At 42.0% G+C, this 13,436-nt stretch overlaps 1 protein-coding gene across 1 annotated transcript in view; it reads right to left on the reverse strand.

The window, feature by feature from the left end:
- The window catches only part of STPG1 (sperm tail PG-rich repeat containing 1), a 63,476-nt gene that overhangs the window by 41,689 nt on the left and 8,351 nt on the right, over positions 1–13,436 (reverse strand). Inside the window, exon 5 of the mRNA XM_043445265.1 lies at positions 5,960–6,078. Within this exon, the coding sequence (XP_043301200.1) occupies positions 5,960–6,078 (119 nt within the window). The remainder of the gene's footprint in view (positions 1–5,959; positions 6,079–13,436) is intronic.

Consider the following 13,436-nt stretch of genomic DNA (forward strand, 5'->3'; position numbering starts at 1 on the left):
GAGCAGAAACTAGACTTCTGCTGAAGGCTGGAAGTATACAACAGGAGGGTACACTGGAGGTGGAAACAGAGCCCTAGCCTGTGGTTAACCCACTGGCAAAGCTGCACAAAAATGTGAGGTTCCTGAGGGAACAACCTCCTTTTACAAATGCCTCTAGTCTCAGGGTCTTGGAACAATGCAGCCTACTTACTGACTTCATTGACGGCTAGAAAGCCTTTTTACAGGCTCATGTGGCCACACCGGCAAGGCGAGCACGGGCCAGCAGACGGGAGCCAGTGTCTGCCCGCAGGGCACGGCCCCTCGCTGGGCCTCAGTCCCCTCATCAGTGAACCTGCGAAGGGGCAAGTGCAGGTGTCAAGATCAATGGTTTGCACCCTGGGCCTCCACCAGGAGTCCAGGGAAAGGAGGACTGATTCGGCAGCAGCTTCAAGCAGCAGTTCCCCACCCAGAGAAAGCCAGGATTTGAGAAGGTATGTGCACCCCCCTGTTCACTGCAGCACTCCTTACAATAGCCAGGACACGGGGGCCACCTAAGTGTCCACTGACAGAGGAACGGGCAAAGAAGGTGTGTGGTACCTACGTATAATGGAATATCACTCAGTCATAAAAAGGAACACACTGGGTCATTTGCAGAGACATGCGGGGACCTAGACACTGTCATACAAACTGAAGTAAGGCAGCAACAGAAACACAAGTATTACGGATTAACACATATATGTGGAATCTGAAAAAACTGGTATGGAGTATCTTATTTACAAAGCAGAAATAGAGACACAGACCCAGAGAACAAAAGCATGGATTCCAAGGGGGAAAGCGGAGGGGATGGATGAACTGGGAGACTGGGATTGATGTATATACACTACGATACCACGTACAGAATAACTAGTGAGAACCTACTGCCCAGCATGGGGAACTCTGCCCAGGGCTCTGCGGTGACCTAAATGGGGAGGAAATCCAAAAAAGGGGGATGTGTGTACACATACAGCTGATTCACTCTGCTGAGCAGCAGAAACACAATGCTGTAAAGCAACTAGACCCCAACAAAAATTCATGTAAAAAAATCATTTAAAAAAGCAGCAGCAATTCCTTTTTACCTGCTCCACCCAAGGGCATCAGCATAGGATACTGTCACAGAAGGGGCCCCTCTGCTGTGCCCCTTCAGGGGTCACTGAAGCCCTTCTGGTTCAAATTGTCTACAATTCTGAGATGCGCCCCTTGTAAGACACCCTTCTTCTTTTCTGCTTTCTTCCCCCTCCTTCCCACCACCTCCCAACTCCATACACTAATGTCTGCCATCAAAGTTCTTAGCCCATCGCTGGCCTGGCTGGGTTGGAGACATAGACAAGAGAAGCCAAACCTGCATTTTCAAAGCATCAGATTACATGGGCCTAACCCCTCTTTTGCAGAGCCCTCCTCTTTGTTAGGGCTTCCCAGGTGGTGCAGTGGTAAAAGAGCCTGCCTGCCAATGCAGGAGACACAAGAGACACAGTTTCGATCCCTGGGTCAGGAAGATCCCTTGGAAAAGGAAATGGCAACCCAAATCAGCATTCTTGCCTGGAGAGTCCCATGGATAGAGGGGCCTGATGGGCTACAGTTCGTGGGGTGGCCAAGGGTCGGACACGACTGAGAAACAGCATGCATGCCTCCTTGTTAAATCTGCTGTCAGCTCATTAGCAGTCCCTGGAAATCCCGAGTGGAATGGGGGCAAAAACTCAATTCAGCAAGCACACACTCAAGCCTGCTGAGGACCAGGGCTGGGCTAAGGAGCCAGGATACAGGCACAACTGGTTGGCAGCCCGTACGTATGCTCTAGAATCAGAACAGAGGAGACGTGGCAAAACAATGTAAGGTGGGTGGCGTGAGTTACCCTGACTCGATGAGAAGGGCCTGGACTTGAGGTGGGGTCACTCATTCGACTGACTTTTGAGGGGCTTTGGAGTCTGGAAAGGACATTGATAAGATGCACACGTCCATTACTGCCGCACCAAGCCGAAGGTGGTGGTGGGCATTCAGGGGAGGTGTGCGTCCTCCATGCCCCCTGCTCCCCCTCCCACGACCCCACCCTCTGCAAAGATGCCGGGAAACAATCTGGGAGCTAGGACCTGCCGCCTGGGTGGTCCTCACTCCACCTGACACTGGCTATGCAAGTTACTTAACCGTCTTTATGTCTCGGGGTTCATTATCTGAAAAGTGGGGGTAATGGTAGGACTTAGTTCATGGTGATGACGCGGATTAAATGAGGTCAGAAACGCCACATCTTCGAGGGGAGCCTGGTGTGCTGTCTGTGCCGGCCAAGGGTTTGCTCTTCCCACCCATGTGTCCTGCAGACCCCCGAGGAAGGGGTGCTGGTGACCGATGTGGAGGGCAGGCTTCCAGAGCAGGAAGGTCGGGCACAGCCCACTGAAGCTTTAAGCACGCAACGAAGGGCACGTGTAGGGGGCTTATCCCCCTGAACATGGTGGTCTCTGCAAACTGAACCTCCTTTCAATGAAAAATCTCTGACATGTGAAATACCCCGAGTCTGGTGCCTTATCAAGGTAATAAGTGAACAGTGCTAACTTTTTATAATTTCATCACAAATTAAACACTGTTCTGCTTACCACAGGGAGCATGGATTTGCTGTCAGGCTCTGTCTGAAATCAACATATATTTTAAAATCATGGCGACTGGTAGGACACACACACCCTATCTGAAGAGGAGTGTCTGTATACTCCCTACCAGTACCCATTCATCTGGGCCTGGAAGGGATCAATCAAGTTTAGGATTATGGAATAGGAATCCCTGGCAAGGGCCTGCCTATGATTAATATAACATCCTTATTTTTGAGATGAGGAAATGGAGATGCAAAGACTTTAAGTGGGTGTCCTTAGTGTTAGCCAGCTTGGGAAATAGTGACTACAGTCCACGGTGACAGGGGGACAGAATTGGGGAGACAGGGGAGGAAAGTGTCCTTTGGGTTGCTGGGCTAGGCTCGGTCCTAGATTAGGCATGTCTCTTCACGCATGCAGAGTCTGTAAATAATTGTAAAATGTTCGGGGAAGCAGACTTCACTCCTAGCAGCTGAAATTGCCAGTCCACACACCGAGCCCAGGAAGGATTCCTTGTACCCAGCAGTCAGATTCTTACGGGGAATGCGAGCTGGGCTGGGGCGCCCTGAGGTTTCTCTGCAGAAGTCTGATTAAGGTAAGTGCACGTTTCAGAGGGTACTCATTCTCTGCGTTAAAGTTGTGCTAAATGGGTCACAGGACTGATGTGAGGACACAACCAAGTTATGAGATCAGGCCCAGGGTGTGTACAATTACTGTTATAAGAAGGGTGGTGAGACACTGGAGTTTTAAAATCTGCTTTTAATTTGTATTGCCTCACTAAATTATTGGGCGATGTTAAACAGGATTCTTAGCTTCTCAATGCTCGTTTCTTCAGGAAGAATGAGAACTGTGAGTGTGGATTAAGGTATTTTTTTTCCTGTTTTTACAGCTTAAAGAACCTAAAAAATTATAATAACCTGAATTGTATATTTCAGATGAGGAAACTGAAGCCTACAAAAAGTCAAGGGAGTAGCCTAAAGCCATGCACTTAATAATAGAATTCTGGGGACCTAGTTTATGGATCCCATGCCCTTTTCATAAAGTTCCATACTTATTTACAAAATGCTTTCAAATGCTTAGATGAATGTTTTCACGTTGTCGAAACAACACGACCATGTTTAAAAAGTATGAATCAAATTTCTGAGCTATTTCTCTCTGTATCAGATGCTGCCTATAGCTTTGGCTGGCTGACACCTTGATTCCTTCAGGAGAACATTTTCTACAAAGTAGAAAGTAGACATTTCTACTTTCTCAATAGTAGTTGAAAATGCAGACTTTAAAAACCAGACCATTCACGTTTCTGGATTTGAGTCTTCAGACCATGATCATGTGGAATGGGGCCTACACGTGACACCTTCCCCTGTTTTGAGCTTGGTCTGTCCAGGGGAGGCCTTTTCAGAAACGTGCTGGCTGACTGTCATAGATGGACTTGATGACTTTGCAGGCCACAGAGAGAGGTGTGGTGGCATGTGTAGACAGAGCGTGAGGTTTGGGAATGAGTTGAGCCTGGGTTTGAGGTCTAATTCTTTCAACATTGATTCAGCAAATATTCATGCGAGGGCTCTTATGTGCCAAATCCTGCATTGTGAGACCTCGGGTGGGTCATTTAACTTCCCTAAGCCCCAGTTTTCTCTTCTGTTAAAAGTATAAACCCTTCCTTTTAGCATTGTTCTCAGGATTAGAAACATGGTCTAAAACTGATTTTACACAGAGGAGAGATCAGTAAATGGTGGCTACTATTTTTTTTTTAATTTAAAATGTATTCATTTTTTAAATTGAAGGATGATTGCTTTACAGAATCGTGTCATTTTCTGCCGAAGGTCAACATGAATCAGCCATGGGTATACCTGTGTCCCCTCCCTCTTGGAGGTCGGGCTGCAGATATTGGAGAGATGGACAGTATATTCTTGGTAAATGGACAAATGGAAAACCAGACCAAAAAGGAGAGACAAAGGGCCAGTTAAGACATAAGAGAGAAGGGAGAAAACTCATGGGTAAATAAATAGCTTATTTATCACCTTTGGAGAAAACCTACAAGTAATTAAAAATATGTGTGTGTGTGTGTGTGTATGTATGTATGTACATACACTATATTAATTATTTGCTCTCTTGGAATCCTAAAATAGCAGAAGTGGAAGGAACTTAAACATTCTCCAGCTGAGCCCTCTTGCTTAAGAGGGAGGAAACAGGCCAAAGGGCACATGGCTTGCAAAGGACTCATCCGAGTTCAGGACCCAGACCTCCCCGGTCCTTCTCGCCACCGTGGCCGCAGGGGTAGGATGAAAAACATTTTTAGAATGCAGCGAAAGGTAACTGACATGACGACTCCTCCAAAAGAATGCTATTCTGAAGGTCCTAGTTAGGAGAATAAAAAAATGATTTTTTAAAAGACTCTGGCGTCTGTGAGCTGCTTCCGCCCCCTGCTGGTGAGAGGAGAGAACGTCAGGCCTGGGCTTTCAGCTGGTGAAATTTCAAGTTACCAGAGGACCACCTCCCCCAGAAGCCAGGCAGAATCTTCCAGATAAGAGAGGAAAAGAGACACAGATATTTGGGGAAGAAGGTGAGACTGGAGGAAATGCAGAAACATTATATAACACACTGCTGAAGCTTAAGGAAAAGAGGGGATGTATCACCACAAAGGTAATTGTACGTTTATTGTGTGTGTGTGTTAGTTGCTGAGTCATGTCCAACTCTTTGGGACCCCGTGGTCTGTCCATGGGATTCTTTAGGCAAGAATACTGGAGTGGGTAGTTATTCCCTCCTCCAGGGGATCTTCCTGGCCCTGGGATCGAACCCGGGATTCCTGTATTGCAGGCAGATTCTTTGCCATCTGAGCTACACAGCTCGTTTATTATTTGAAGAAAGTCTTGTGAGTTCCTGTCAAGTTTTGAATAAGGCTGGGGAGAGAGGGAGGAGAGGATTTTTTACCTTTTACTTCATATACCAGAGATTTTCGTATTTTTCATTTTCATAATAATTAGAAAAATACATTTCTCCGTTAAATTTTTTTTGGTTTCAGTATGGCCCAAGAAACAAAAAAAATTTTAAGGAGAAATGTATTTTTGAAATTATTATGAAAATGAAAAATGCAAAAATCTCTGGTAAGAAACCAAAAAAATTTAAGAAGAAATGTATTTTTTTAATTATTATGAAAATGAAAAATACAAAAATCTCTGGTATACGAAGTAAAATCATGCTGTTTCCCACTGGACTTCATATCGTGTCAGCTCATTGTTACAATCTGGTCGGAGCACATGGGCGTAAAGGGCGCTGCCGCTCCTTGGGTGACTGTCCTCTACTGGTCACACGGACAGACGCACAAGCAGGCACGCTAAAATCCAGACTCAAAGTAAGACAAGGCCATTCGTTACCTGTTTGTGGTAAAATCTCTTGGCTTGGCTATTAAATCCCTTTTTTTCTGATTCTGGAATTACGAAAGGCTGATATTTATAAGGAATGGAGGATTGTGTTGGATATGCAGCAGTAAAACCTAAACAATAAAAACAGAATAAAAATGAGCTCAGAACAATGACTGACACATGCACAAAACACAGAGCTATATGTTAACATTTTAAGTGGAATAAAAGAGAAGCTTGCCTTTGGACAAGAGATAAACGTGAAACTGGATTTTTTTAAAGACCCTCTTGGTAATTTTTTGGTGTCCCCTCCACCTCCTCACCCCCCAGCTCTTAAACTAGTGAGACTTGGTCACGCAGCTGAAGCATTTTGTCACAGAGAAGAGGAAGGATCTGACAGGAAAGGCATTCTTGCCAAGGAGGAAGGGGACACAAAACCGTCTGGGGCAGCCTTGAAGAGAAGCCAGGCAGGGGAACAGAGAGTCTTCATCCTTCCTCAGCCCAAGGTCACAGGTGACCAATGCACCATAAAGATACAGAGAGGCCGGTAAGTCTCAGAATGGGGCTCCCGGTCCCTCTCCAGGACACAATGCAAGACAAATACAAGTTTAGGTTTCTGCTTTGAACAGACTTGGGGTGAAAGAGCAGAAGAGGACCGTTTATAGAAAACAAGTTAAGTTTTTATCTGTCTGGATTGTGAGGTATCGATGACACATAAACACCCCCTTTTTCTCCCTCCCACTCCCCACAAGTGGTGCAGAGAAGAGACAGCTACGCAGAGAAAGGGTTCTGGAGACCAGTGTCGATCAGCACAGGCACGTGAGAAAGCTCCGCAAGACTGGAAAAGACTCAGCTGAAAACCTCAGGGTGGGACGGTGATGCCCGAACACTGGGAACAGCAGCCATTCCCGTCCCCACGAGCCAGAGTGGAAAATGCCATCATTCCTGCAGCAGAAAGAAAAGATGCAGAAGGGTTTTGCCTCAGGGAGAGGGCAAAGTCGTGTGCTGTGTGCTCAGTCACGTCAGACTCTTTACGACCCCATGGACTGTAGCCCGCCAGGCTCCTCCGTTCATGGAATTTTCCAGGCAAGAATACTGGAGTGGGTTGCCATTTCTTTCTCCAGGGGAATCTTCCTGACCCAGGGATCAAACCCATGTCTCTTGTGTTTCTCCTGCATTGGCAGATGGATTCTTTACCACTGTACCAGCTAGGAAACCCAGGGCAAAATTATCTTTAGACTAAGTGTTGCTCTGGTTCCAGCTAACAAAACTTGAAAAGCAAGACTTGAAAAGGTCAAACTGTTTCCAAGTAATTTAACTGCATTCCAGAACAAAGCATAACAATTTATAGGACTACTAAAACATACAGTACTCAACAGGTAAAACTATCTGGCGTTTGACTGAAAAAAATTGATGGGCATGCAAAGGAAAAAAATACAATTCACAATGAGGAAAAAATAAACAAGTGATCAAATCTAACTCAGAAATGATATAGATTATAGAATACAAGAACATTATTACATTATCAATAAAACATTATTACAATAATAATTATATTCTATATGTTCAAGAAGCTAGAAAAAAGATTGAACACATTGAGAAGGTACATGGAAGATATAAAGAAGATCCAAATCAAACTCCTGAGTGTGAAAACTGAAAAGTCTGAGGTTAAAAATACACTAGAAAAGGGGCTTCCCTGGTGGTTCAGTCAGTAAAGAATCCACCTGCCAATGCAAGAGACCTGGGTTTGATCCCTGGGTTGGGAAGATCCCCTGGAGAAGGAAATGGCAACCCACTCCAGTACTCTTGCCTGGGAAATCCCATGGACAGAGGACCCTGGTGGGCTACAATCCATGGGGTCAAAAGAGTTGGACATGACTTAGCAACTAAACCACCACCACAAGATAAGATTAACAGTAGACTAGATACTGCAGAAAAAAAGATGAGTGAACTTGAAGATGTTGAAATAGAAACTATCCAAAACAAAACACAGAGAGAAAAAGGACCAAAAAAAATAAATAAATAAAGAGTATCAATGAGCTATGTGGAAATGTCAAGGAACTAATCTACATGTACCTGGGCTCTCCAAAGAAGCAAGGTGGGAGAGAGGAACTAAAAAAAAATATTTCAAGAAAAAAGTGGCTGAAATTTTCCATATTTGATATAAATAAACCCACAGACCCAAGAAAGTCAGTGAACCTCAAGCACATTAAATAAAAATTAAACTATACCAAGGCAAATAATAATCAAATTGCTTTTTAAAAGAAATAGAAAATCTTAAAATCAGGCAGAAGAAAAAAAAGACACATTATACACAAAGGAACAAATATATTTACTGTCAGAAACAACTTTTGTAAAATATCAGAAGGGAAAAACTGTCACTCTAGAATCCTGTACCCAGTAAAAATATGTCTTAAAGATGAATGCAAAATAAAGATTTTTGAAGACACACAAAAACTGAAAGAATTAATCACCAGCAAACTGGAACTATAAGAAATGAAAGGAATCCTTCAGACAAAAGAAAAATGATACCAACCAGAAATCTGGAACTTCATAAAAAAATGAAGAGTGCTGGAAATAGTAAATATGTGGGTAAATGTAAAATGTAGAATTTTGAGTATAAATGGATACATTTAGATGTAAATATAACATTTGAATCATTTCTAAACTAATTGCCTATTTAAAGCAAAAATAACAGCACTAATGTGGCATTTATAATGTATGTAGAAATTTGACAACAACAGTTCAAAGGCAAGGAAGGAAAATATAAAAATTTACTGTTGTAAGTTTCTTTACTGTACATGAAGTGTAATGATATCACTTGATGGTAGAATCTGATAAAACTGAAGATGTATATTATAAACTCTGTAGTACAAATCAGCAAACGTTTTCTATAAGGGCCAGATAGTAAATATTTAAGGCTGTATAGTCTCTGTTGCAGCCATTCAACTCTGCCATTATAGACTGAAAGAGTCCCAGACAGCACATAAACAAATAGGCATAACTATGTTCCAATAAAATTTTACTTATAGAAACAGGCAGAGTGTCTGATTAGGCCCAAGTGGCCAAGGTTTGCAATCCTTGCTCCAAAGCAACACTATGAAAACACTGCCGAGTTATTCCTAAAACGCCAACAAAGGAAGGAAATAGAAACAAACAACCAAACAAATATTCAATACAAAAACATCCAGAAAATGTAAATAAAGAACAGATGGGACTGAGATTTCCCTGGTGGTCCAGTGGTTAAGAATCAGCCTTCCAGTGCAGGAGATATGGGGATGGCTGGTTGGGGAACTAAGATTCCCACATGCTCTGGGGCAACTAAGCCTGTCTACTCCGAATTCTGAGCCTGAGAGCTCTAGAGCCTGTATTCTGTAGCTAGAGAAGCCCCTCATGACAACCAGAGAAAGCCCGCACGCCACAACAAAGACCCAGCGCAACCAAAATCTTTTTAAAAAAATTATAAAAAAGAGCAGATGAGACAAATAGAAAGCTAATAGATGGTGGGATTAAGCTCACACACCAATAATCACATTAAATTTAAAGTCTAAACATCCCAGTTAAAAGGCAGAGATGGTTGAGACGGATAAAAAAGAAAGACCCAACTACACGGTGCCTGCAAGAAACAGACTAAATATTGATATAAACCCAGGATTAGGTTAAAAGTAAAAGTATGAGGAAACGGTACACTATCCTATCAAAACAAAACTAGATATTAATGTCAGACAAAGCAGATTTCAGAGCAAAAAATACTACCTGCAATAAAGAGGGTGTAGTAATTTCATAATGATAAAGCATTCAATTCCGAAAAAGAATATAACAATTCTAAACTCTGATATACTCAATAACAAGACATTCAAAATACAGGAAATAAAAAATGATAGAACTGCATGAAGAAATAGAAAATCCACAATACTTGTCAGAGATTTCAAAATCCCTCCCTCAATAATTTAAACAAGTAGATAGACGATCAATAAAGATATACGAGACTTGACAATACTATTACCTAACTTGACCTAACTGACATTCATAGAATTCTTCACCTATCAATTCTATACAATCTATTCTAGAAAACTAAATAGAAAAAAATCTTTCCCAAATCATTCTATGAGGCCACTTATTACCCCGATACCAAAACCAGACAGAGTCATTACAAGAGGTGAGGGGGAATCATTATAGATCATTAACTCTCATAAATATACATGCAGAAATTCTTATAAAAATGTTAGCAAGTTAAACTCAACAGTGTACAAGAAAGATGATATGCCATGATCAAATGAGGTTCATCCCTCATTTGATAGATTAAGATTTGAAAATCAATGTAATTCACCATATAGACAAACTAGAAAAGAAAAACTATATGATCATCTCCACAGATGCAGAACGGAATCATATAATATGTACCTTTTTTTGGTCTGGATGATTATCCTTTTTTGGGGGGCAGGGGCTTCCTTGTGGCTCAGACGGTAAAGAGTCCGCCTGTAATGAAGGAGACCCTGGTTTGATCCCTGAGTCGGGAAGATCCCCTGGAGAAGGGAATGGCAACCCATTCCAGTATTCTTGCCTGGGGAATCCCATGGACAGAGAAGCCTGCTGGGCTACAGTTGGGGGTCGCAAAGAGTCGGGCACAACTGAGCAACCAACACACTTTCATAACTTTAACTTTTTAAGAAACTGCCAAATCTTTTCTAAATTTGTTGCACTTTTGTACATCTCCACTATTAGTGTATAAGAATTACTTTTACTTCATATCCTCAGTGACAATGGGCAGTCTTTCAAATTTCAGCCATTCTATTAGGTGTGTAATTTTATTGTGGCCTTAATTTGCATTTGCTCCAATACTTTGGCCACCTGATGCGAAGAGCTAACTGTTGAAAAGACCCTGATGCTGGGAAAGATTGAGGGCAGGAGGAGAAGGGGACAACAGAGGATGAGATGGTTGGATGGCATCACCGACTCAATGGACATGAGTTTAGGTAAACTCCGGGAGTTGGTGGACAGGGAGGCCTGGCATGCTGCGGTTCATGGGGTCGCAAAGAGTCGGACACGACTGAGTGACTGAACTGAACTGAAAGTGTCTGTTTAGTAGATAGAGAAAGCGTTTTATAAAACTCAGTGTTCTATGATTAAAAGAAAACCCTAGCAGACTAGGAAAAGAAGCACATTTCCTTAATCTGATAAAGTGTATTGATGACAAAAGCCTATAGCAAACATGATTCTGAAAGATTTCTCTTGAGATAGAGCATGAAACCAGGCTGACTGCTTCTGTTCAACATTTTCCTGAAGGACTCTAACCAGTGCAGAGGTTGAGAAGAACAAATAAAAATACATAAGATGAGAAAAGAAGGAAATAAAGCTGCCTTTGTTCATAGATGATAAGACTGTATATGGAGAAATTTCAAAAGAATCTGTAGGTAATGTATTAAACATAATAACCGAAAAAAATAAACATAATAACTGAATTTGGTAAGGTCAGTATACAAAAAATAAATAAATTTATTTTATTTTGATACCAGCAGCAAGCAATTAGAAAATGAGATAAAAATAGTACCATTTAAAAAAAAAAATAGTACCATTTACAATGGTATAAAAATCAAATGCTTAGAACAGATATATAGAAGATATGCAAGTCCTCTACACAGATAACTATAAAACATTATTGGGAAAAATTTAAGAAGACTTAAATAAAAGAAAGGATATACATGGATTGGAGAATTCAGTGCTGTAAAGATGTAAATTATCCCTAACTTGACTTCAAGAATCAATGCAATCTAAATCAAAAAGGCAATAGGGATTTTCTTTAGAACATTAATGTGCTGATTCTAAAGTGTATATGGAGGGACTTCCCTGCTGGTCCAGTGGTTTGGAATCCATGTGCCACTGCAGCGGACATGGGTTCAGTCCTGGTCTGGGAGCTGAGATCCCACGAGCTGCTGAGCGACTAGGCCCACGCTGCAAATACCGAGCCCAAACCAGTGCTCCCTAGGAAGCCGCCACAATGAGAAGCCCGCACACCACAACTAAAGAACAGCCACCACTCACCACAACTAGAGAAAGCCCACGCAGAGCAACCAAGACCCAGAGTAGCCGTAAATAAATAGATAATAAAATGCATGTGGAAATTCAGTGCAGCCAGGAGTAGCCACGATAAATATAGTACATGGTTGAAGGACTTATGCTACTAAATTAAAAAAAAAAAAAAAGCTTGTTATATAGTTATAGTAATTAAGGGTGGTATTTGAACAGCCTAAAGAACACAGAAGCAGACCTGCATATATATAGACACGGTTAACAACAGTGATGGCGATGCAGAGTGGCCGAAAAAGAATGCTCTTTCAATCAATGGAGCTGGGTAATTAGATATAACATATTGAAAACAATAGATTTGCACATTTTCATATCATACACACAAACAACTCCAAGTGAATCATAGATCTAGATATGAAAGGCAAATAATACAGTTATTAGAAAAAACCTATTTTGAGATAGGCAAAGATTTCTTAAATAGGACAGACATATACACTATCTATGGGGCTTCCCTAGTGGTTCAGATGGTAAAGAATCTGCCTGCAATGAGGGAAACCCAGGTTCAGTTCCTGGGTTGGGAAGATTTCCAGGAGAAGGGAATGGCTACCCACTCCAGTATTCTTGCCTGGAGAATTCCATGGACAGAGGAGCCTTGGCAGGCTACAGTCCATGGGATTGCAAGAAGTTGGACACGACTAAGCAACAATGGGCTATAGTAAAATCAAGAGCTTCTCTTTATTAGCACACCAGTCCATCCTAGAGGAAATCAGTCCTGAATATTCATTGGAAGGACTGATGCTGGAGCTGAAACTCCAGTATTTTGGCCACCTGAAGTGAAGAACTGACTCATCTGAAAAGACCCTGATGCTGAGAAAGATTGAAGGTGGGAGGAGAAGGGGGCGACAGAGGATGAGGTGGTTGGATGGCATCACTGACTCAATGGACATGAGTTTGAGTAAACTCTGGGAGTTGGCGATGGACAGGGAGGCCTGGAGTGCTGCAGTCCATGGGGTCGCAAGGAGTCGGACACAACTGAGCAACTGAACTGAACTGAACTGAAGAGAATGTAAAGGAAAGTCACAGACTCAGGGAAGGTATTTACATATAGACAAAAAGGATGTATTTCTAGTATGTTTTTAAGAACACCTAAGAAAAGAAAAACCCAATAGAAAAAACTTGAACAGTCACTTCTCCAAAGAGAATATCCTAAAGATAAGCCAACATATGAAAAAGTGCTCAATCTTACTGACCAAAGGACAATACAAATTAAAAGCATTATGAGCTAAAAATGATGGTGATGATGTGGAGCAACTGGAATTCTACAAGGAGGTAAAAATGGTACATCCACTTTGGAAAACTGGTAGTATCAACTAAGCTGATCATAAACACTCTCTATGACCCAGCAATTCTCCTAGGTATAGACCCAAAGAGTATATACACGTATGTCCCAAAAGACAAGAACAAG

This window comes from Cervus canadensis, chromosome 24 (genome assembly GCF_019320065.1).
Source record: "Cervus canadensis isolate Bull #8, Minnesota chromosome 24, ASM1932006v1, whole genome shotgun sequence".
Taxonomy (NCBI): Eukaryota; Metazoa; Chordata; class Mammalia; order Artiodactyla; family Cervidae; genus Cervus; species Cervus canadensis.